The sequence below is a fragment of the Tinamus guttatus genome, unplaced genomic scaffold (assembly GCF_059628265.1).
Source record: "Tinamus guttatus ecotype Peru unplaced genomic scaffold, ASM5962826v1 Tinamus_guttatus_pri_ptg000272l, whole genome shotgun sequence".
NCBI classification, from domain to species: Eukaryota; Metazoa; Chordata; class Aves; order Tinamiformes; family Tinamidae; genus Tinamus; species Tinamus guttatus.
In genome coordinates this window covers 928401-953004 of record NW_028288806.1, presented here as the reverse complement: position 1 = coordinate 953004, position 24604 = coordinate 928401, and the positions used below count along the sequence as shown (strand labels likewise).

Below are 24604 nucleotides of genomic sequence, written 5' to 3'. Positions count from 1 at the left end.
AACCATGCTGAACTTTTACTGGGGATCACAGAAGAATTCATGTTTGCTTTGTCAGACAGAATTAAAATGGCTTTGATTTAGCTTAAGTCCCTTTCAATAAAAATTAAACCAAAAATAAAATTAAGGACACTTTAATGCAAAACATTGCAGATAACTTCTTAATGCAGGTAGTAGATGAGCCAATAAGGAGACGGGCACTGCTAGACCTGATACTAACAGGGATGGTCTAGCTGGAAATGTGAAGATTGGGGGCATTCTTGGCTGCAGAGACCATGAGATGTTGGAATTCACAATCTTGTGAGGAGGAAGCTGAGCAAGAAGTAGGATTGCAACCCTGACCTTCAAGAGAGCTAACTTTGACCTCTTCTGCGAGCTCCTTGGAAGAATCCCCTGGACCAGGGCCATAGAAAGAAAGGGGGTCCAAGAGAGTTGGCTAATATTCAAGCATCACTCTCTCCAAGCTCACTATCAGTGCATTCATACAAGAAGGAAGTCAAGCAAGGGGGACAGGAGACCTGCGTGGATGGGCAAGGAGCTCTTGGATAAACTTAAAAAGAGAGCACACGCAATGTGGATAAAGGGTCAGACCACATGAGAAGAATATAGGAACATTGTCAGAGAATGCAAGGATGCAACAAGGAAGGCCAAGGCCTGTTTGGAAATAAAGTTAGCAAGAGATGTCACCAAGGCCTGTTTGGAAATAGTTAGCAAGAGATGTCAGGGATAATAGGAAGAGCTTCTACAAATATATCAGCAGCAAGAGGAAGACTTGGGAAAACATGGACCCACTGCTGAACAGGGTGGGTGCCTTGGTGATGGAGGATACAGAGAAGGCAGAGTTACTAAGTGCCGCCTTTGCCTCAGTCCTTACTGCTAAGGCAAGTTCCCTTGAACTTCAGAGCCCAGACAAAAGAGAGAGAGCCAGAAGAGAGGAAGACTTTCCGCCATTCAAGGAGGATTGGGTTACAGATTATTTAGGCAAACTGGGCACCCACAAATCTATAGGCCCAGATGGGATGCACCCAGGAGTGCTGAGGGAACTGGTGGAGAGTTGTTGCTCAGCTGTTCTTCATCATCTTCAAGAGATCAGGGAGAGCAGGGGAGGTATCAGAAGACTGGAAGAAACCAACAACACTCCAGTCTTCAAAAGGGGCTAGAAGAAGCACCCAGGAAACTACAGGCTGGTCAGCCTCATCTCCATCCTTGGAAAGGTGGCAGAGCAGCTCATCCTAGAGACCATCTGTAGGTATGTGAAGAAAAAGAAGGTGTTCAGGAGTAGTTAGCATGGAATCACCAGCGGAAAGTCGTGTTTGACCAATCTGATAGCCTTCTGCGATGGAATGACTGGTGGATGGGATAACTTGGATGATAAGGGGAGAGCTGTGGATGTTGTCAACCTTGAATTCAGCAAGGCTTTCGACACCATTTCCCATAACATCCTCATGGGGAAGTGCAGGAAGTATGGCTTAGCTAAATGGACAGTGAGATGGATTGAGAACTGGCTGGATAGCAGAGCTCAGAGGGTTGTGACACATGGGGCCGAGTCTAGCTGGAGGCCTGTGGCCAGTGGTGTCCCCCAGGGGCCAGCACTAGGCACAGTGCTGTTTAACTTCAATGACTTAGATGAGGACACAGAGGGCACTCTCAGCAAGTTTGCGGATGATACCAAATGCGTGGAGTGACCAACACTCCAGAGGGCTGTTGCTGCCACTCAGAGGGACCTGGACACGTTGGACAATTGGGCAAAGAGGAACCTCGTGAGTTTCAACAAGGACAAGTGCAGGGTCCCAAATAACTCCAGGCACCACGACAGATTAGGGGTGGGCCTCCTGGAAAGCAGCTCCGGGGAAAGCGATTTGGGAGTCCTAGTTAACCAAGAGCCACTAATGTGCCCTTGTGTCCAAGACAGCCAATGGGACCCTGCCCTGCATCCAGAGGAGTGTTGCCAGCAGGTGGAAGAAGGTGATCCTGCCCCTCTAATCAGCCCGAGTGAGGCCACATCCAGAGTATTATGTGCCATTTGGGGCTCCCCAGCACAAAAGCAACGTGGAGCTTCTAGAGAGGATCCAGCGAAGAGTGACAAAGATGATTAAGGGACTGCAGCATCTATCATATGAGGAAAGACTAAGCAAGCTAGGCCTGTTTAGCCTGAAGAAGAGAAGATGGGGGGAGGGGAATCTCATCAATACGTATAAGTAACTGAGGGCTGAATGTAAAGAGGATGAGGCCAAAGTCTTCTCGGTGTTGACCAGTGACAGGACAAGGGGTAATGGGTACAAGTTGAAACACAGGAAGTTCCTCCATGTGAGGAAGAACCTCTTTACTGTGAGGATGACAGAGCCCAGAGTCTCCTTCTGTGGAGATCTTCCAAACATGCCTGGATGCCACCCTGTGCCACATGCTCTAGGTGTCCCTGCTGGAGCAGGGGGGTTGGACTGGATGATCTCTAGAGGTCCCTTCCAAACTCAACCATTCTGTGATTGTGTTTAATTCCAAACAACTGCTTGTGCATGCATCAGTTTAATACAGGTTATATAATCTACTTGAAACCCACACTGATGCTTAATTTAGATCAACTTTCCCCTGTGTTCCTAGCTCTACAAGCCCTTAGAGATAGCATTATCCATCCTCAAGGAACAGTTGCTTTTCATTATTGACACCTAACTCTACCAAGCTACTTTGAAAGGGACACTGTAGATGCACACAATTTATGTCTGTCACAGGCAGAACAACGCTTTGTATAAAACAATGATAGCAATTAATATACTGGTGGTTGCTGTTCCATTAGTCACTAATTACACAGTGGAGTGGTAATACAGACACTTTGTTCTTCACAAAGAACCTATGGCTCCAAAACTACTGAAATCATAATTCAGAGCCTGCCATGTTGATTTTCAAGGGATACCCCACACCTTTGCTGTCAGTTAGCTAGAAATACAGCAGAGGATAAGGATCCAGGCACAGCCTTTGTGGCTGGCAGACCACTGTGTAAGAGCTTCTGAATTATTCCATTTGCATGAGATGCATCAAGGTGAGTTCAGTGACTGAATAGAATTGCTTCCAGTCTTTGTCACAACGTATAAGAAGAATAGTTCGTCACTTAAGATTTTTGCTTCCTCGTACAAAATAAGGGAGCACTGTGGCAGCCTCACCCCCATCTTGTCTCATCAAGCTATTGCAAGTGGAAGGAAGTGCCAGCTGTGGCTGAGGGTAGTTTTGAAGGACCCAGGTTTCTCCAATACATCTTGAAGAAGCTAAAAAGATGTAAAATGTGGAGGGAAAATGAATGAGAGAATGGAGCTTAATAAAGCTTTTAATATTATAATAATCTCCAAGGCATTTGCAAACCAGTACCAGTGCCTGGCCAGCCACTTTATTTTTTTCCCCCCACATCCTTTTTCTTCAATTCTTCATTCTGTGTCTTACCCTAGAAACCAACTGCTCAGTGTCTGTGCTTTCCTCTATCCCAGCTGATCCACAACGCCAAAATCACTGAAATCTGTAGACATTTTAGGAGAGACAAGGAGGACAAAGCACTTGTTTTGGCCTTCTCTCATCAAATTGCACGGCTGGAACAAGATAAGTTACCTTTCTTGTTACTTTACTGGTCTTAAAAATATTGCATCTCAAATATAACGGTCTCACCTTTGTTTCCTGAAGCAAGGTCTCAGGACTCTAAGAATTATTTTTTTTAAAGGACAATTTACAAGAGCTGCAATTTCCTGTCAGCCTCTCTGATTAGCATTTAGAGGAAACTTTTCCCCTTTCACTAATGACAGAGCTCTCCAGGGATCTGCAAGTAGATCAAGCTCCTCTTGATATGAGAGGAGGGATAGAGTCAGTGTTACAGAGAAAACATTACATGTTTTTTAATGAAAGCATACACCTCCAGAAATTGCTTATTGGAACAAGTCAATGAACCATTCTGATCTCATTATGTAGAATCCTAACTTTTAAAACTAAAGCTTAATCAACTCATCTTTGGTCCAACTGTGTTCATCTTGACTAACAAATCCAGGATAACCAAGTGCCTTTTTCCTTTCCTCCCTTCTTCCCCCTTTCTACATATATGGTGTTGCTGTACATAGACAGAAAAAAAGATTCTTTACACTTTGATCAACACTTCTGCAGTTAAAATTATGTACACACTATGTATTTATTATACATTCAAATCAGAAAGACATATGCAGTTGACTACAAATTCAGTACAAAGATGCTAAGTCATCTCCAAAACTGACCTATCCAACTTGAGATCAGTTCTTTTTTTTTAGTGTATGATGAGTAGCTAGACACAAAGATCAGCCTCATAATGAAAATTCAATTGCATCCTTAACTATTCAGTGTACTGCTCTACTCTACAAGTTACAACAAAGATAATTGACAAGATAGATTGAATGATCCAATAGGTTTAACTTCTACAGGTTTTTAAGATAAAGACTTTGTCTCAGCTTAAATCAGTAGAATGCTACTTTTATCCATAGAACTAAAAAATGCTGGAGAAAAGAAAAAAAAACACAAAAACAAACAAACAAAAATCAGAGCAAAGCACAAATCAGATGAACTTCTGTTATAAAAGAAAGATAACTTTATCCCAGGCAACAATAACAAGGCATAGAGAAGATATTCCTCATACAGGGAGCATCTTTTACCAGAATAGATGACAGAAAATAAAGCTGAAGCTTCATTTGACTTCATTCTCATTGTAGAGACAGGTAAGCTTAGCCATAAACTGATTAATGGAGTGACTTAAAGTGAGTCTGTGGCAAAGGCAGGAATTAAGTTCAGCTCCCCTGGGGATCAGTCCAATATCTTAACAAACCTGTATCTTTCCATTCTGAAATACTGTGGCTTTCCTTTGTAATTAAACAGCATGGATTTGAGAGGGCTGATTTTAACCATCATTGTACTGAAGGAGCTTGCACTGGGCAAGTGGGGAGGAACTGCCTTGCCAACCAAAGGCGGCTTTTCCTTTACTCAATTCCGGGCTTCTAAGCTTTTAAAAATAGAAAATAGTGCATAAGCAACAGCCTTGAACAATTTTGAAGGTATATGGAAAGAGTTTTTTATACTATCCCATTTTAATAGCTGCTGCTTTTATTGAAGGTAGTATATATGGTTACAGAATAATGTATATTGGTTTAATGCCTGTATGATAATATCCAATGTGAAGATATTGAAAATTCAATTAAAATATAGTTTAGGCTATTGGTTTATTTTATTTTCCAGCCTCCTGTCCCCCATGTGCCTCCTCTGCATCCAGGAAGTTTTTCTAATACATCAAGCTAGAACTTGCACACAATGCTTTCTCTTATAACTCATTAAGGGGAGGTTTGCTGTACTCAAGTGAAAGGTGCAAGAGATGCATCTGAAACATCTTTTTAAACATCCCAGAAACCCCTGTGTCACGTTAGCAGAAGATAACACTGAAGTGCTGAAATGGGAGTAGCCCCTACTGGAGACAAAACTAAGCTGAGACCTTAAAGTCTGGTTCTTTGCTTGCTAGTGGAGAGACAAAAGTTCCTTAGAAGAGCTCCAATGGTTGTCCCATTTTCCTGATCCTTCTTAAAAAAGGTAGAACAAACTACAGTGGGTTGCCCACTAAGCTCAAGAGATGTGTTAAACAGCATTGCACATTATGAGACCTCCTCAAAATAAGCACTGTCAGGACAGAGAAGATAACCTGTTCCCTTCTCTCTCTAATGATGCTTGGTAGCAGCTGGTCCTGAAAAATTAACATGAGTTTGCTCACACTACATATGAGAATGTGTATATGTGATGTCTGAGTGTAGTTTGTTCAAGTCTTGCCCTGACTGCTGTAATGCCAAGCACAACTCGTCACAAAAAACACTGTTGCTAACCTACTTGCTTCTGAAACTCCAACTTCCCCATTTTATTCTAAAAAGAATATATATTTAATACATCAGACACATGATGCCCCTTTATTTAAGGAGTATCTTGCAGTTTTCCTACTAAAGGGGAAAGTAGCACAGCAGATTTCTGTCCACTTCGCTATCAAACCTATCTCCTATGTAGTTTACACAGGCTTAAAGATTTATGTTAAACACCATGGTCAACAGTCCTAAGTAAATTAGTAAGTGGTGGCTGTGAGGAATCAGCAGTTACTGAGATATTTGTAATTCCACAGTTCAGATCCCTACCAGTCACTGGCTTAGCACAAAGTCCTATTTCAGCATAGCCTGCAGAGATACTACTAGTCACTGCATTTGGGTCCAAATGGGCTACAGTGCACCCAGGCGATTACCAGGCTAGAGACTTGCAGTATTTCTACTTGTGTGGTTTTCATGAGTCACTCCACATGCCCCCACCATAAAAACTCATGTTTTTATGGCAACTACCTCAGGACTATTTGCTAGCTAAGGAAGGCAAGGGAGCACCTCTAAACCTTGCTCTTGTGTTAGCTCCCGTCAGTCACAGATTCTGCTGCTTCAAGAGCTACTGCGTGACTCAAATAGAAATGGAGACCAAGGTGTGCAAGATATGCCTGCAGGATAACTGTGGGAAAAGCACGCGCTTCTCCTTCCTGGGGGGTGAATTAAAGGACCCAGAGGCTCCTTCTCCAGCAATGCTGTCCTCCTGCTGCACACGTTTTGAAGTCTGCCCATTTGCAAACGTGCTAGTATGTCAGCTGGCAGGAAATGCAGAAAACCCAGCACCTTAATGCTGGATACCACCAGCGAAAATAATCCACCCTGCACTGCTTCCTTTTGGGTCTTTCGAGGGCGTTGCCTCATTCTGCAGCTCCAGAGAAAGGCTATCTCTGGAGGGGATAGCTATGCAAGCCCTGCTTCCCACACTCTGCTGCTCATTTAAATACACAGCATTGCTCTTAGGTGAGTGCCATTCGAATTGACAAACTGGGATTTCTGCTGCGCGCTTCACACTTAATGTAGCCCTGCTTAGGCTTTGAAGGCAACGGCTTGTTGCCTTAGGGTCTGCAACTAACAAAGCTGAGCAGAACAAGCCCAGGGCTCCCGTCGGATTGCTCGATCAAAGACAATATTAAACAGTACTGTTTTCATAACTACTATTCTGGGGCACTCGCATGGCAAGGCAAAGGAGATGAAGTTAATTTCTGTTATCATAGTGCAGTGCAGCTGTGAGGGCCCTGGGAGAAGCCATCTTCTCTTTGTGGCTTATGCAACCCATGCCTTTGCAGGAGCTCCCATTAACAAACAGGCCTTCAAAAGCTCCTCAAATACGCACCTGTTTTCCCTACCATGCCACTGTCAAATGCAAACCCCCTGGCCCCTCCTCATTCGGATTCTTGATACCTCCTTATGCACACCAGGGAGCCTTCCAGGGATGCACTGTCAATGACCTACTGGTCGCCTTAGGCAAAACTCTTGGCCTTTTGTCCCTCCTTTGGTCCCCCAAAGGATCAGCTGGGATTAGCATCGTCCAAATTGTTTTTTTTTTGGGGGGGGGGGGGGGGGCGGCAAAGAAGGCCTCGTGTACTGTGTTTCTGGTATCCTCATAAAGTAGCACTGCAGGAAGAAGCAGAAGCTATGTGCATTGCTTGGAATATTTCAAATAATTTTAAGATGCCCTTCCTGCCATCACTGTGGTCACAGCAAGCAGACCCTTTTAACAACTGATGTCTATCTGAAGCAGTGCTGTCCAAGGACTTTCAGGGCAGCTCAAGCTCCATTTTTAGCTTGTTACCATTCATCTGCAGTAGTGAACAGAGATCATTTTTCAGAGGAGCAGGGTTTTGGTAGAGCAGGCTTACAGCCTTAGCTTAGCTCCAGTGAGAAGGAGGATTAAAAGACTGGATGACCATGAAAAAAAAAAAAAAAAAAAAATCTTCAAGTGAGATGACTCGGAGGGAGGGGAACACTCCAGAGAGCAAGAATTTTCTATATTTAAAGCCTCCCCCTTCATACCTCACACCTTCGGTTATTTCTCTGAGGTTAGCCAGATAAAAGCAAAAACAGTGTTTTCCAAGTGGGAGCTAGGGAGGAAATAGGATGCTGCTTGAAATGACGAGGATACTGCAGGACTGTTTTGCCAGCATCATTTCACAGAATTTCCTGTTTTTTTCATGCTCTCAAGTTGGGCCTTCACGTTGGGTCAACATCCCTGTTCCTGAATGGAAAGCATTATGTGCTGATAAATTGAACCTGGATTTCATAGAATCACAGAATGCTTAAGGTTGGAAGGGACCTCTAGAAGTCATCTAGTCCAACCCCCCTGCACATGCAGGGTCACCTAGAGCACGTGGCACAGGACTGCGTCCAAGCGGGTTTTGAAGACCTCCAGAGAAGGAGACTCCACAACCTCTCTGGGCAGCCTGTTCCAGTGCTCTGTCACCCTCACTGTCAAGATTTTTTTCCTTAAGTTCCTGTGGAACTTTTGATGCTTCAGTTTGTGGCCAGTTCTGTCACTGGCCACCACTGAAGAGAGGCCAGCACCATCCTCCTCACTCCCTCCCTTGAGGTACTTATAGACACTGATTAGATCCCCTCTCAGCCTTCTCTTCTCCAGGCTGAACAGGCCCAGCTCCCTCAGCCTCTCCTCATAGGGCAGATGTTCCAGGCCCCTGATCATCCTCGTAGCCCTGTGCTGGACTCTCTCCAGCAGCTCCACATCCCTCTTGTCCTGTGGAGCCCAGAACTGGACACAATACTCCAGATGCGGCCTCACCAGGGTTGAGTAGAGGGGCAGGATCACCTCCCTCGATCTGCTGGAGACCCTCTTCTTAATGCAGCCCAGGATCCCATTGGCCTTTTTGGCCACGAGGGCACACTGCTGCCTCATGGTCAACTTGTTGGCCACCATGACACCCAGGTCTTTCTCTGCAGAGCTGCTCTCCAGAAGGTCAGTCCCCAGCCTGTACTGGTGTCTGGGGTTATTTCTCCCCAGGTGCAGGACCTTGCACTTGGCCTTGTTGAATTTCATGAGGTTTTTCACTGCCCAGTTGTCTAGTCTGTCCAGGTCCCTCTGGATGGCAGCGCAGCCCTCTGGGGTATCAGCTACTCCTCCCATATATTGGTTTCGTTTAAGCCTATTCTGTCCTCTACTCCCCTGATTAACCAAGAAGTCACTAAAACACAGAAATGAGGAGTTTTTCTGGAAAACTTCCAACTAGATCCAATTCTGATGTCCATGAAACAACAAAGATGCAACATTGAGCCTGAAGAAGAACACTGTCCCTCTGTTAAACACATATATATTATATATATACATATATACATTTTTTACATCAATACTATCAGATCAGTACAGATCTCAAATCATTTCAGAAAAACGATTGCCCATTCTAGCCGGTGAAGGCTTAAAAAGGAAGAGCTGTTCTCTATCTGGAACAGAAGTAGCTGGTCTTCATGATTTTAAAGCAAAACTTCTGGATGTAAATTGTTACATTATTTAAGTTTATTGAACATCTAACACCAGGAAATGTGCAATTCATGAAATTTTCAGTGAAGATGTGCAAAGGAGACTTTCCAATACATTTTTAAAATGGGAAATTATCAAAGTTTTATGCATTGTCAACTTTGGCCATATATGGTAGAATTAATTGAAAGTGCAGTTCTGGTTTTAAAGGGTTTCTGTGAAAGTGGCAACGTGTGTTTTATTGTTTCTTCATCATTTGCAACTCAAAGGTGCTCAAGTTTATACATTAAAAGGTGTTTCTTCTAACTGCCAGCCTGCACTGCAAGACAGTATGCGATCTGAGGATCCAGATAGCGTGCAAGAAGCAAAGCATCTATCACCAGCTCTACAGCTTCTGCAAGCGAAATAATGTACCATGCAACAACTATCTTTCTGCAATGCTAGAGCCCTGGATCTGGTCCCCACGAGGAATTTGCAACCATCTCAGGGAGCATAGCAAATCATTTGTTAGAAACATCCTTGTTGAAAGGACAAGCTAGATAGAAATGAGTTCCATTTCACAGAAAGGAGCAAAAAGGTAAATGCACCCTCACTCAGGAGGGCAGGACTGTCTTTGGTCAAAACACTTGGGCATTACAACCCATTTTCCTTTTCTTCCCCCTCTATCAGAAATGCACATCTTTAACCTGGAAAGAGGCCACGCAAATCCAGGTCCAAGCTTCTCTCTCTGAAATTGGATGAGTGAAGTGTTAAAGGAGGAAGCCGTCCACAACAAACAAAACCTTACCTTAGGTGCTCGAAGTTTATGTTTTACAGCGTGCGGAAAATCTCGCTGTCAAGAACTAAATGTCCAAAAAGGAGACAGAGGAGTCCTAAAACTTTATTCGAATAAAGGGAGAGTCCACCGGGTATATCCCTGTGGGGTCTCTCAAATTGCTGGAGGACACAGCCCCCCTTTTATCCTAACTTCCCAACCGAGGGACACCCTCTCCTTTTCCCCATTGGCCAAGGTACTCAGAAGATACAGCCTTCCCGGCTGCCTACACCGAACTCCTGCCTCCTGCCATCTGTTCTCATCTAAGTTACCTGACTCCTTTGTCCCCCTTGCTGAAGAATGTGGGGCAATTGCCCTATTTCCCTCCTTTGTAAAGGTCCCCACCTCTTGGCAGATGGCTCTTTTTGTCCCACTCGCTCATGGCTCGTCAGTCTCCCCTTTGTCCTGCTCTTCAGCCAGACTGTGGGGAAATCCCCTTATTGATGAATACACAAACTTGAGCATTCCGCTCAACAGCAAACATTAGATCATAGCTTCTGGATATGACCCTGGTGCAGGAGGTAGACATCACAGAAGCCACTCAGCTACTCTGTTCTGCTACACAAAACAAAAACGCAAACACTTCCACCCACAAACCTCTGGCCCCTCATTTTGGTTATAAAACCACAGCAGCAGCAAACAAATTAGTATATTTAAAGTTTAATGTGTCATCTTAATCCCACTCCAGACACTCCCTTAATGGTCTTGAGAACTATCACTGCAACAGGGCTTTTCCCTGTATGGTGACTGAAAACACGGCTTTGAGTTTTCTATCTTTTGGGGGAAAAGAAGGGAGACAGAAAAGAGACCTTGAAAGCAGAGGGATTAATTTGCTTTCTGAACTGTAGAATAATCACATTCCAGTTTCTGCTCTATTTTGGAGCTGGAACATAAACCTGGATGGCTAACATTGCACTGAGATTAAATCAATTTCCACTTTTTCCAACAAAAAGATCATCCTAGCTATAAGAAATCCTTACTGGTACCAGTTTTTAAATAAACATATGCTGAAATAGAAACTTCTTGGCAAAATGCAACTCTGCATTATAATTTCTACAGTACCTACTCCGGCCACTAAAAAAGTGACAGCTAAATAAATAACTTCAATTCTTTTTTTTTTTTTTTTTCCTTCATTTCATTGAATCTAGAGTAAACACTTCTGTACTTTTTGTTTGTAAGGATTTTCCCTTTCTGTTTACCTTGCCTTTAAACAGTGCTGCCTTTAGCTTTCTACACCGGGAGTTTCAGAGAAAGGATGCTTAGGTCATTTTGGATTTTCTATTTGAAAGCTCTTCTCTTCAACATATGCAAAACTCTGCACATAGGAATACAACCACCACAAAATCCACTGCCAACCCTCCTCATCCTCACAGACCCTGTTCTCCATTTTCCCCCCCAGAGTTAAACTTCATGCCCTCCACAGAGCAGTCCCACCACTCTGTGCTGCGCAAGGCCTCCAAGGCCTCCTGCTGCTAAGACTTTGCATTGTCATTTAGAGGAGAAGGCAATATCACAGGACAGCTCAGCAGGAAGTGACAAACATGCCAAGGGGGGTCAAATGAGATTAGCAAAATCCCACCGAACAATGATTAAAAGGTGCTGTAACAAATCCATTTGCCTCAAGCCACAAACACAATTACCAGACAAATTATCCTGCTTCCACCCCACTCCTCTCTCCTCCGCAAATCGGGAATGAGGAACCCTCATCCTGGAAGCTCCAAATATCTATGTACACTCTTTAAAAGTGGAAGAGATCTCTTCCATTGACTAATGGTAACAGTAGTAGTTCTCTTATCCCCTTCCATGATCTGTCACTAGAAGGCATCATGAAAGCACATACACACACCCACACTGCTGAAATAGTACCTAGAAAACACAAGGTCCATCCATCTTTGAAGGTGTATTTCAAATTCTCAGCCTTCAGGCATACACATCCTATCCATCCAGCAGCAACTTGTCTCTGCCTGTGCAGATTTTCACTTTTGGAGTCTCCAGTCTTTTCCCTTTCTTCATTCCTTATTGAGTTTCTCACACTTCCCTGATCTCCGCTTCAACCCAGATACAACCTACCTAAAGCAAAGAGGGGATTTTTGTATTCTTTCCAGGACTGTTCTGTTTCATTAAAGAGGAGATATAATGTGAAAAACAGAAAGCTCAGTGCAGTCTCCACTCATGCCTACGATGTGTTTCTTGCCCATGGTTCAGAGACACAGCCTAGGGGCATTCCTATTGCCCCAAATGGAAGCCAGCAAACTCTCACACCTGCTAAGGAGCTCAGTGTGCCTGAGCTAATAAGCCATGATGACCTCTAGGTCTGCCTCCATAGCAGAAATAATCTATAGTAAGTAAAACCCCAGTTATGTATCCTGCCTCTTTCACTCAATGCTACATCAGCTTACACCTTTTACCTCTGGAAGCCCACAGAGCCAGCCAGCACAGCAACAACAAAGTCGCTGTCAAGTCAGGCTGTTCTGTTCCCGAGAAAGTACTACACTGAATCACCAAAAACACCCACTTAGCTCTTCAGTTCCTGTCTTGAGGAAGATAAAAGGCAGCCAGGTGGCTGATTTTCCCCATACGAATCAACTTGGTCATCTTCAACCATCACGCTGTGCCTCTATCTCCCTTCTCAGCCCTGCTCCCTTCAGATCATGAAAGGTTCCATGTGTTCTGAGCTCAGAGGGACTAATCCTGTATTTAGCTATTTTGAGAAGTAGCAGGATAAAGAAAAGTCAAGGGGTATATATGTATCATATGGTGGTAGAGGGAAACCTGGTAGAACCTAGCACAGCTGATAGGACAGAACTGTGGTCACAGATGTTGGGATTTCATCCTGTTGGGTATCCAGGAGGCCACCTCTACCTACCTATCAGACAAATGAGAACTAACAGGCCATTGAAGTGGGGGAGAGCAGGGAGTTAAGATATTGGTAACCAAGATTTTGTTTCTCTTAACAAAGCATAAGACTTCCTTGTGAGTCCATCTTATGCCGATATCTGCCTCACAGAAGAAATAATACAAAGGAAGAAGGTGAAGCATTTTAAAGAGTATCGTTCTCTGTTAGACTGGAAGAAGTAGCTGTGGTTCAGAAATTAATGATGGCATAAAAATCTATTAAGGCATCTGAACTGTCTCTCAAGGGACCTTTTCAAGCTTGAAGTGCACAGATTATCCTCCAGGGCTCTGCCCAGCCAAACTTCAGATATCCCAAAAGACAGCAACTCCACCACATCCCTTAACAAGACAATTTTACTATCAAATCTCTTTCTTTCTATTAGGCATATTTTCTCTCCTGCCCATTCATTTTCTCTTTCCTCCTCCAAATATTCTACCATGAGAACTCCTTCTAGCTCTCAATCCACACACTAGGCAATTCTTCATGCCTTCCCAGTATGCCTAGATCATTAGCATAGCTCCTTTTCAGTCATTTAGCCAAACAGCTATATATTTAGCTCTCACAAGCATTCCTCATAAGTCAGTCCCTCCAGCCCCTTAATCATTTTCGTTGCAATCCTCTGAATTCCCTCTAATTTTGTTTACATCTTTCTGGAATTGGAGTGCCCAGAACCAAGTGCTGTAAACAACAACAGCTCGTTATCTGGCTAGACTGTAATTCCAGTGATCAGAGCGGGAGCCTTGCACATGCCACACACACATGCACACGCTCACTCTCTGGTCCAGGCACTTCACTGTCACAGGATGCAAGTCCTGCACCATGCAGGGCCCCAAAGACATGACCTGGGCCTCTTTCAAGTAAGCCTGACCCCCAGCTGAAGAGGGTTTGCAAGGGAGATGGGGCAGGGTAGGGGAAGGGAAAATTCTCTTTGAAACTTAAGACTTACGTTGAAGTGATTTTGCTCCATTTTTTTTTTCCAGATTTACAATCCCCAGTCTGTCCAAAAAAGGTCACCAACCGAACGGAGTGAATGTACCCGTTACCTAGCACAAGCCACCGCTTGCCATGCTAGTCCCAGAAAAAAAAAAAAAAAAAAAAAAAGGGAGCTTTGACTTTGGAACCAAGGCAAGACCCACAACTACAATTTCCCTGAGCATTTTCCTCAGCAGTCGCATCAGACTGCCTGGTCAAGGGGAAAACAGCAGTTCTTGTTGACTGTATTACAATCGCTCTGCTGAAGCAAATATTAGGAGGAGCTAGTCAGGGAAAAGAACTGGGTGATCCAGCCCTGAAGATGTTCTTTTGGCTCTCTGTAGACTCAAGGCAGACATCAGCTGCACTCAAGTTACATTTTTGAGGTTTTCAACGCACCTAGAAAAGCCATAATTTTTGGAACTTATTTTGTTTTAGATGATAGTTGAGACTTTGATGTAATCTTATGACAGAAGATAACACATTGCAGAAAAGCCTTTAGCACTCAGGCCTTAATCTGTTCTTAAAACTCCAGTTGGAATTTTTCCAAAAAAACATCTTTTTTCTTAGTAGAAAAAGAGCTCATTCTGTGAGGCAGAAACATTCTACAAAAACTTTCAGTTTCAACAAATTTCTGGCAAACTACAAGCAGGTTTCAAAAAGAAAATTGAAGAGATTCCTGCCAGCTCCCAGGCTGGGTATGCAAGGCACCCAGGAGAGGTGGCAGCTCCACAAAAAGGACTCTTCCAGATAATGGTCAAGTTTCCACTTGTTACAGTTTCAAAGCCTCTTTTCAGGTAGCATCCCTAGGACTTCACAAACCTCAAAGCCAGCATTCTAAGAATGGATTCTTGCTCTACGGCAAAGACAGCAGGAGCTTGAAGTCTTCTGCCAGTGCAGCACCTTTCACAATATCTATGTTACAGCAGCTCAGGCAACACTTCAGGATTAAGGCAACTTGTTGGTATTGGTTTTCTGTTTGTTTGTTCTTTTATTATTCCATTTCTTGTGGAAGTGGAGGGGGAAGAGAAGAGAGACAGAAAGCAACCAAAAACTCTTCAGGTTCAGCAGAGGACAAGCAGAATTTATGAGCAGGGGCCATAACAGCTCCCTTGAAGCCTCAAGGAAAGCCTGCAGCTACAAAGCTTCACATCAAGATGGAGCAAGGCCAACTTTTCTGCCTTTCCTGTATGGAGGCAGCAGACAACAAGAGGAAGAAGACTCTGTACTGCTGACCTTAGCTATAGGTCCCTCCGGGGCAATGCCACAGCTCATTTACCTCATGATGCAGACTAAATTTCATTTATATATATATATATATATATATATATATATATATATACACACACATACACACACACACACATATATATATATCTTATTATTAGCCCAATCTGTTGCAGCTCTCTAGCTGCTGGCTCTCAAACAAATCACTCAACAACAGGTACCCAGGTAAGCCAGAAACTAAGAAGGGGGATCTGTATCCTCACAAACTTCCCTGCTGTTCCCCTCCTTCCCTCTTTATAGGTCTAAACTATAAGCGACTCTTTAATCAGTGTAAGTTGCTTCCCCCCCCCCCCCCCCCTTTTTCCCCTCCTCTTAAACCACTAAGAAATTACTTTTAGTAAAAGGCCTTACATTGGTACAGATCTTCCAGTCTAACCATTTCTGGTCCCTTTCAGAAGGCATCTAGAACAGGTACAGAATATTTCATAACTGCAAGCCTGCAGCCAGGTCTACCCCACTAACTTGTATTCGTGTAACTAAGCCTGACATGTGACAAAATACAGCTACCCTGGACAGACTCCTTGCTGTTGAAGTTAAACTGGCAAAAATGAGTTATTGCATGTACAGCCCAAGTGCAGGTTTGCTAGTTTATTTGTGCCCAGTCCAGGAACGCTTTGCCAATTTAGTACACTAGCACAGCTAGGCTAGCACAAGCAAGGCTGGCTCAGTCAGGTTGTACTATTTGATCACGTCAGTCTAACTAAAACCGTGTATCTTGCATGTGCAAGAAAGCCTGCTTTTCTCTCCCCGTTCCTTCTATTTGTTCTTAGACACTCTACCATGCAAGTGCACGAGCCAAATACGTCCTTTCCACTCCCTTCACTGCATTTCACGCGTAGGCAACTGAAGTGAGACTAAGTTACCATCTTACACTGAGGCATCAGAAAGATGAGGAAGGACAGTCAAACCACAGGAACAACTCTGTTTCACTGGCAATAATCTCTTACCATGTCAAGATAGGATGCAAATCTGCTATGAATAATGGTCACTCCAAAAGCAGACACAGTTTCATAGATACCCCTATCAGTGATCATGCTACATTCACCCACTGAACTAACATTTCACAGCATTTGCCTTACACAAAATACAGCTCTGAATCAGATTTGTTAACACAGTAGAAGCATCTGTACCATTCTATTTGTGCATTTCCTGTCATATACACACATTCTAACACAGACACATACACACACAAATATCATCATTACATTCTTTTTCTTATGTGCATCTTTCCCAAAACCAGAGAGGTTCAATGGCCTCTGGTCATAACATGACATACAGACTGCATAGACAGCCATGAATAAAACTGCATATAGGTGCAACAAAGTAGACTTACAAGGCAAAGATGCACGCATTCAGTTAGATGAACCGAAAAGTCTAAGCACATTTACACATCAAAAACACAACCCACAGATGATGCTTGGAATATCCCCACACAGTCCCTTCCTGGGCACAAACCATAACCTGTAAATCTATCTTCTTCAGATAGTCAAATGTATATTCACATGGTCAGCTCCACTGACACCCACACAAGTAGAAGGTCCGTAATTCAGTGCACTGGCCACAGGGTTAACAGCCAGAAAGACCCTTGCTCTCACTCACTGCGTGGCTTTGGGCCAACTGCTGAGGGCCACATGCAGCCAGGCTCCCAGCAGGTGCATCAGCCAGAGGGCACGCAGCGGACTATTAATAGTTATTGGCCCAGCAGGTTGTAAGGACTAATTGGCTTCACTCTGCAGCCTCCATTAGTACAAGTGCTAAGGGGCAGGGAGGAGCTGTGATTATGCACGTGCATATCCCAACAGTCACATGCTAATATGCTACTGATTCCCTGACTGGAGAAGTCCTCGGCCTTCTGTTTGTCTCCTTGCTCCCTCTCTCTTCCTACTGCTTGTGCCCTGTGGCCACATGTACCCCCCTTCCAGGAATCAAGACAGCTTCATTCAAATGGGCAAAGGGATCTCCCTCTTTGAAGGAGAGGGCTACCAAGTCTGGAAGGAATGAAGAAACCAGGTTCCCCAAGTGCGGATAGGAGCAGATCCTAGGCAAAGGAACCTGTTTCAAAAGCAAGCTATCAGAGGAGTCTCTTTGGGATGCCTTAAAGGATCTAGGAGCCTCAAAAAACCAGGTTGCAAGCCCACACCTCCAGTTATGCTTAAGGCAGAAACCACTCCTCTGAAGTCTACCTTCTAATGCTAAAACCCTTTTTTGTTTGTTTGTTTTTTTAACAGGTTGCCTAACTCAGTATGCATATCCTTGCCTTCTCACCCAAATCATCTCCTCTGAGAGCTGCTATTCAAAGTTCAGTACTTCTAGAGCTGAAAACCAGACCAAACTTTGTCCTGTGCTGATGGGTATCTGAATAAGCAGATATAGCATAAGCTCTTGCCAACCATACTGAAATTTTTAATGATTTTTTAAATAGCATAGTTGGCCAGAAAGCCACTTCACTGTGAGCCCCTGCAAGCCTTAGTCAGTGAGAATATTCCTTTGGCTCAGAGAAATGTAACCAGCACTTCCCCACAGTACTATTCCCCTTCCCTCCATGCAGATGACTGAGGAAATGTTGCCCTCCCTTCTGCTGACCTGCTGGAGGAAGCTCGCTGAAAAATGCCATAGATCCACGCTGCTCGAGCCACAGCAGGGTTGAGCCTCCAGCATCAACCTCCACTCACAGCCCCAGATCCCAGGGTCTTCCCTCTCACACTACCCAGAGCACCACTGTGCAACAGCATAGCACAGAATTGAGCCTGAATTTTTTTTCCCCCCTTTTCACCCATTTCTTTGAGAATCACTAAATTCCCATATTTTCTTCCAGAATTAGTAATCCCTAGCTTCTCTTCTTCCTTTCCAAACCATCTGCAGGAATCTCCCTCTCCCAAACACCAGGAGAGCACTTAGCCTCACATGCTCACCCACACATTTTCCATCTTGCCCTTATCTACTCCTTATCAGCATGGGACAAGATGGTCTGTGCTGCGCTTGATATTTTTTCTCATTACCCCAGAAAAAATGACAGCAGGGAGAGTACATCAGCTGTCAAAGCCATTCCTTAGTCTATACAGCACGCAAAAGTATGGTACATAGTGCTTTAAGAAAAGGGGTATTGAAGAAGCAGAGATTAGTGCTTCCCATATGGACCACAGACTTCTGCATCCTACCAGCAGCCTCTCTGCTCACAAAGAGGACCATCTCATGCAAAGTGTGTGCCACCTATCCAAAGGCACACGTGGAAGGTTTCCCCAGGTTCTTCTGGGATGCCCTTCTCCAGGATTTCACTTAGTCATGAGATCATTCAGTCCTTTAGCGGCCCCAGTCAGCCAGTGACCTCAGCTGCAGAGACCCTCACACATCAAATCTCCTGAGCAAAGGAGGCTTCCCTTCTACTCACTCTTGCCCACTCAAGAGCATGCAGGTCAGCATGCAGCACCACCACTGCTGCAGTCCCTTTCCATGCCTCACCAAAGCACTCTGGTCAAATAGCCAAATAACTCAAATAATTGCAGGTCTCAGAGCACACAGTGGCTACAACTAGCCATAGGCTATGTCACATTTGGGCTTATTCTTTGGGGAAAAAAAAGAAAATCACTCTTTGCAAAGAAGAAAACTGCTGAGAAACGGATGCAAGGCATTCTAGAAAGGGAGGGGACCACAACTAGGATAGGACAAGGACTTATTTTCTAAGACATTGGCTCTACTATTAACATAAGATGACAAAATAGTTTAGAAAGAAGTCCACGAGTTGCAGGTCAAAAAGCAACTCATCTCCCTCCTCAGACCATTGGCATATGCATCAGTACTCACAGGCTGAAGAGTATCTCTGACAAGCATGGGGACTAGGGTACGTATTGCAAGACTAGAAAGACTCTCATATGAGAGATCTCAGATACCAAAAGATAAAACAAGCTTCTAGTTCTCATATAATAAAGTCCTCTGAGCAGGTAGTGGATTGCTAAGATTTATAACATCTGGAGGAAATGGGTCATTACTGGGGTGGTAATTATTGACTCAAACAGCCTGCAAGTGTTGGGATGGGACTAGAAAAACACTTGGGATATCCTTTTAATGCTCCCTAGTCTCAGATAAAAAGCCTTCTCTGCTACCCCTGTTCCAAAAAAAAAATAAAATAAAATAAATACAAGCAAAGTGTTTTGTTTTAGGTATTGAACCTCTTCTTCATTTAAGGGAATGCAAGGCAGCTGAGTGAGTCACTTCCTCATCAATATAGCCAGTATGGGCAAATGTCCCCTGATTTATTAGACAGGAACAGCTAGAAACAGATAGGAGGAGAAGTATATTCCAGAGAGTGGGAAAAGACTTTTCTCTCCTGACAGCGATGTCTAAACATTACCCAAATGCATCACACCAGCATACATAGTTGCACATACGCCACACTGTCACTGTGATGGCACATGCACATTCCTGCTCCTCTCTGTTCTCCCCATCCATTCTCAGTTTCAACATAGAAACACTTGGGCCCATGCTTCTGTCCATGAAGACTGCACAGGGCTTGCATGTCAACAGGGGCACTGTTTGCCACACACACTCTGCCTGCAAACATAACTTCTCCCCCACCACACACATACAGAGGAGTTTCCAGATAACATTTACCTTACATACCAGTCTAAAGCATCCTGCTACACTTACCAAATGCTATCATGATTTCTTCCATCAGACTCATTTCTCACCTAGGAATACGCTTGAACAGCTCAAAAATACCAGAAATAAGAGCCATCCATACTACACAGACCAGTTCTGGATGTCCTTTCCTAAAGGATCGACTTTACTACATTAGCTGTGAAGGTATATAAAGAAAAAAGTGCACAGAAGTCAATCTACTGCAATTAATCAGTGTGAGGAGGTAGAGGGGATAAACAGGGAAGATTTGTGAGAACAGGCCGGGATTAAAAAAATAAAATAAAATGTTTCCCAACCTGTGTCACCCCCTGCCCCCAACCACTGATTTTAAATGGCTGTTCCTTTTCTAAGGAAAAGAGTTTGCTTAGGAGACTTTCCGATGTTTTGGTGTAAAGCAATGCTGGAAAACAAAACGTATACATACATACATATATATATATATATATACACACACACACACACACACAAAAAGCACTCTGATCAAACCAGAAGTTCCCGTGCATCTAAAGTATTTAATTTCTCCTTACTACCCACAGGGATAATTTATTCTTTGGGGATAGAAAAATAACACTGAGTTTTTCAGTTCAATTCCAGAGGCTAATCCTTACAGGCAGCTACTGGGCATGATAACCTAAGGGAAGAACCCCTGCAAGGGAAAAGCTACAACACATCCCTCAATGATCCACCTACCAGCAAAGCCAGGGTGGGGAGACGCTTTTATTTCTGCGGCCCATGCAGGGCAGGTTGGACCGAGCACGGGGCAGGAGGCGCAGCCATCCCACCTCCGAGCAACCTGCCTCCGAATGGAGAGCTGGAGGAGCAGCAGGAAACACAGGAATCGTGAATCGCACAGCCAAGGAAACAGCAGGGCAAAAAAAGCTGCCGAGGACTTGGAGCCCCTGTGCAGATAGAAAGGGGAGTGCTGCCCATCTCCACAGCCGGGCTGCAGAGGCAGCTCGTGCTCATCGCAGGGCACGGTGCAACACGAGGGCTCCCACCACCCGCCGGCACTGCCTCCCTCCCTACTCCCCTTTCCTCCTCGGTAGCGCCAGTCCCCATCTCCATCCACTGCTGCAGCGGTAGACTGGGGTGAGAGGAGGAATTCCTGCTGCACCCCCAAGCGGACAGCGAGGAAAAGGGGGAGAGGCAGCACAGGCAAGTTTGGGATACCCTGCAAACGTGCAAGCTCAGCCGGCTGCTTGGCTCCAGCGGGATGCACACAGAAAACACTGGGAAGCTGCCTGGTGCAGTCACTGCCTGCCAGAGTCGCTCTTGCAGTGTTTCAGGGCAGGAGCTCCATGCAGTCGCACTCAGCAGGGTTACAGAAGTGCTCAAAGCGGGTCACCACTGCTCTAAATGCACTGCATGTTACCAAGCTCCAAAGTAACAGCTACTTTGCAAAAAGCCTTGCTTCCTTTAAAAATAGGATGGCACAGCACAGTGCCCTTAACTCCTTCAAATACCTTGGGGATTGCTCGTGAAATGCTCTGCTTCTGCCACGCAGCCCCCCATATTCCTGCTTCCCGACCCTCTCACCCTCCAAGTTATAGAGGGGAATCTATTGCTAGCAATGAAACTAGACCAGCAGCGGCTCAGAGCTGTTTTGCAGCATGCCTGAAGTTTGGGAGCTGTAAGAAAAGCAGCCCCAGGTTCTCAGACTCACACGCTTCCCTCCTGTCCCACTGCAAAGCCCAGGGGATCTCACAAAAGGGTGCAAGGTAAGGCACCCCTCCCAGGACCTTCTCCTATTTAGGTTTAAAAAAAAAAAAAAAAAAAAAAGCTGATGCAACTTTTGCAATTGCACCTCACTGTAACATAAAGTAAAACTAAAACAGCATCCAAGCTTGGCATAAGCTACAGTTACAAAAAGGGATTAGAACAGCTCCCAGTTGCTGCAGTTGCAGTCCTCTGGTCACATCTCCGGGAAGGCTTGCGATTTAGGAGCATTGCATGGAGCAAACACCCTCAGCCTTTGATAAGGAAATAACCGTCAGTGAGAAAGAGCGCAGGCAGAGGCAGTGCAAGCTGCCAGTGTCCATCTTCCCAGCCAGGTCTGTGCCGCCTCCTCCTCCCGAGCAGAGGGAAGTTCACACCAAGCTGCTCAACTTCACTGCTGACACCGTCTACTTGTGTTGTACAAGCACTGTCCTCCTCTCACCCCTGTGCATCTTACAGGCTCAGAAATTCACTGTCCTCCTCTCACCCCTGCGCATCCTGCGTGCTGGGAAATTCCTCTTCACTTGTCAGAAACGGATCCTTCACAGGGGGGAAGTCGGGTGGAAGGTGTTGGTGCCAGTTTTGCAATGCAGTGCTCAGAGAACACAAGTTTGAAAGAAAATATGTGCCAGCAAAAAAGCATGTGCATGCGGTCTCGAGCCAGAAGAAGGGAGGCTGTGTGAAAGGGAGCACTCAGTAAGTGTGAGGAACAGGGAGAACATGAGGGATTTTGGAGTGAGTGCACACAGCAGTGATAGGGAAGGGGGAGCTTGCAATGAAAGCAGGCGTGTGACTTGCAGCACATCTGCATGGAAATTTGCTTAGCAGATGCAGAGGAAAAGGTTGGTGCATGTGAAAGTATGCAAAAGTATGAGCAAAGGAGAAGCAAGGGTGCTGTGACACGGCACATCTCATTCGCTACCCTATGCATAAGAAAGCATGAGAGGAAGAGCTCTGCGTGCATGGTGAAGGCAGGCAGAGAAGTACTCCGAGTGCATAGCTCACTTTGAATGCAAGGCGCTTCAAGACACAGCAGGCCAGATATGTACATGGGTATAAGAACATATACTTTGCATGTGTGCATACACACACACTTAAAACAGCAGCACAGTAGGACAAGCAAAAGGTTTGTACGTGCAAGCAACCAGCAACACTAGTGATGGGGATAGAGGAAGCACACATGGAAGGCTTGAGGGAAGGAGGGGGAAGAGCAAAGATGGGTGTTCTAGGAATTGCATGTGCAAGTGAGCTAAAACAGCATGTGCCCCTGCAAGTTTATTCATCTTCTATGTTATATTCACAGGAGTGTGTGGATGCACATGCAAGACCACGGGTGTGTGTGAATGAGTACAGATCATACACAAGTTGTGAGCTGCAGGGGCATGCTTATATGTGCAATGTGACATGTATTTATACATACAGCATGGGCTGCATTAACCCTTGACTCCTGTTTATGGAAAGCATCTCAGAAGCAGCTATCATGTCTGTCATCACTTCAGAGTAAATCCCATACTTGCATTTGGCTCTTAAAGCAAGAAACCCAGCTGGCAATTTTCCACCAAGAGAAAAAAAAAAAAAAAAAAAAAAGAGCCCCCAAATTTCCTTCTCCTGCCTTTGCCTCCCCCACTCTTTTTTCCTAGCGGAGGGAGAACACAATGAATTCGCAGACAGAGGCTCTCCCCCCAGCTCCCCCCCACAACCGGGGGGAGGGGAAGAGGAGGAGAGGGGGAAGGCAAAAAAGAAAAAAAAAAGCCACTTAAACACCGATCTCCTCAGGAAGGTGAAGAAACCCGAAGCGTCTGTACTTATGCCCTGAAGTACGGAGGGCTGCGGATGGGGGGGATACCCATCTTCACCCATGCCTCTTTCCTTTGCAAACCGTCCAGTTGCGGACCCCAAGCCCCCTTTGCTACTACCCCTCTGCAAAAGCATAAATACACAGCAGGCAAGTCAGTCACATGCGGTGCCCTCTAACCACCGGCCGCACCAACAGCGATCTCTCCTTGCGCGTTTTCCTGACTCGGGGTGCGGGGAAGGGGGCAGGTTTGAGGAAGCGGGGGAGCAGAGCAGAGGGGAATCCCAACAGAGCCAGCTCGCAGCTCCATGTTTCAAAGCGGCCTCAGTGCGAGCGCGGGGCTCCGAGGAGGCTGCGAGAGCCAACTCGGCACCTACCTTGCAAGGAGAAGAGGGACAGGAAGAATCCCAGCACCCAGATACTGTGCAGCCAGTAGGTCCTCATGCTTCTCAACTCTCACGCGCCCCGCTTCCTCTGCCTTTTCCTCCGGCTCCTTTGCTTCTCTATTTCTTTATTATTATTATTTTATTTTTTCCTTCTTCTCTCCCCTCAGATAAGCCGGGATCCGCGTCTCCCCTCAGTCCCCTCGGGCTCTGCTCAGGCAGCTCGGCCAATCCCGGCGGGCGGCTTCCCAAACGCGCTCCCGGGGGCTGCAGGAAGGCGGGGGGGCCCCGCTGGATGCTCGCCGTAAACACCGCGGCTCTCCCCGGCTCCCGCTCCTGCGGCTCCAACTAAATGCGACCGTACTTAAACAAGCAATGCCTTATAGCCGGCTGCTCGGAGCTGAAGGGACCCCACCGCTGCCACCTAGTGTTGCAAGCCAGATCATTTAGGCTTTTAGCGATACGTATATAATATATAAATATGTGCAATATCATGGAAATATGGCTCGCTCGTTCCTCTGCGAGAGGATCTCTCACATCACAGGTCTACATGCTGCACTGTGCTCCAGTTTCCCTCGGGCTCCAACTTCCACGGGGGAAGTTGCTCGGTGAAAAAGGACTGCAATCCCCAGCCAGGCAGCAGCAACAAAACATCAAGCAAAAACAAAACAAACAAACAAAAAAACCCCAAAAAAACAAATGAACAAAAAAAAAGCAGCAGTGGAGCAGATTCGATTTCTCAGCAGAGTTGT

At 45.2% G+C, this 24604-nt stretch overlaps 1 protein-coding gene across 1 annotated transcript in view; it reads right to left on the bottom strand.

Annotated features, from left to right (window-relative positions):
- LSAMP (limbic system associated membrane protein) overlaps nt 1–23985 on the bottom strand; it is a 952895-nt gene extending 928910 nt beyond the window's left edge. The window contains exon 1 of the mRNA XM_088527273.1: nt 23847–23985. Within this exon, the coding sequence (XP_088383399.1) occupies nt 23847–23913 (67 nt within the window). The 5' untranslated portion in view covers nt 23914–23985. The remainder of the gene's footprint in view (nt 1–23846) is intronic.
- Between the last annotated feature and the right edge of the window lie 619 nt (nt 23986–24604).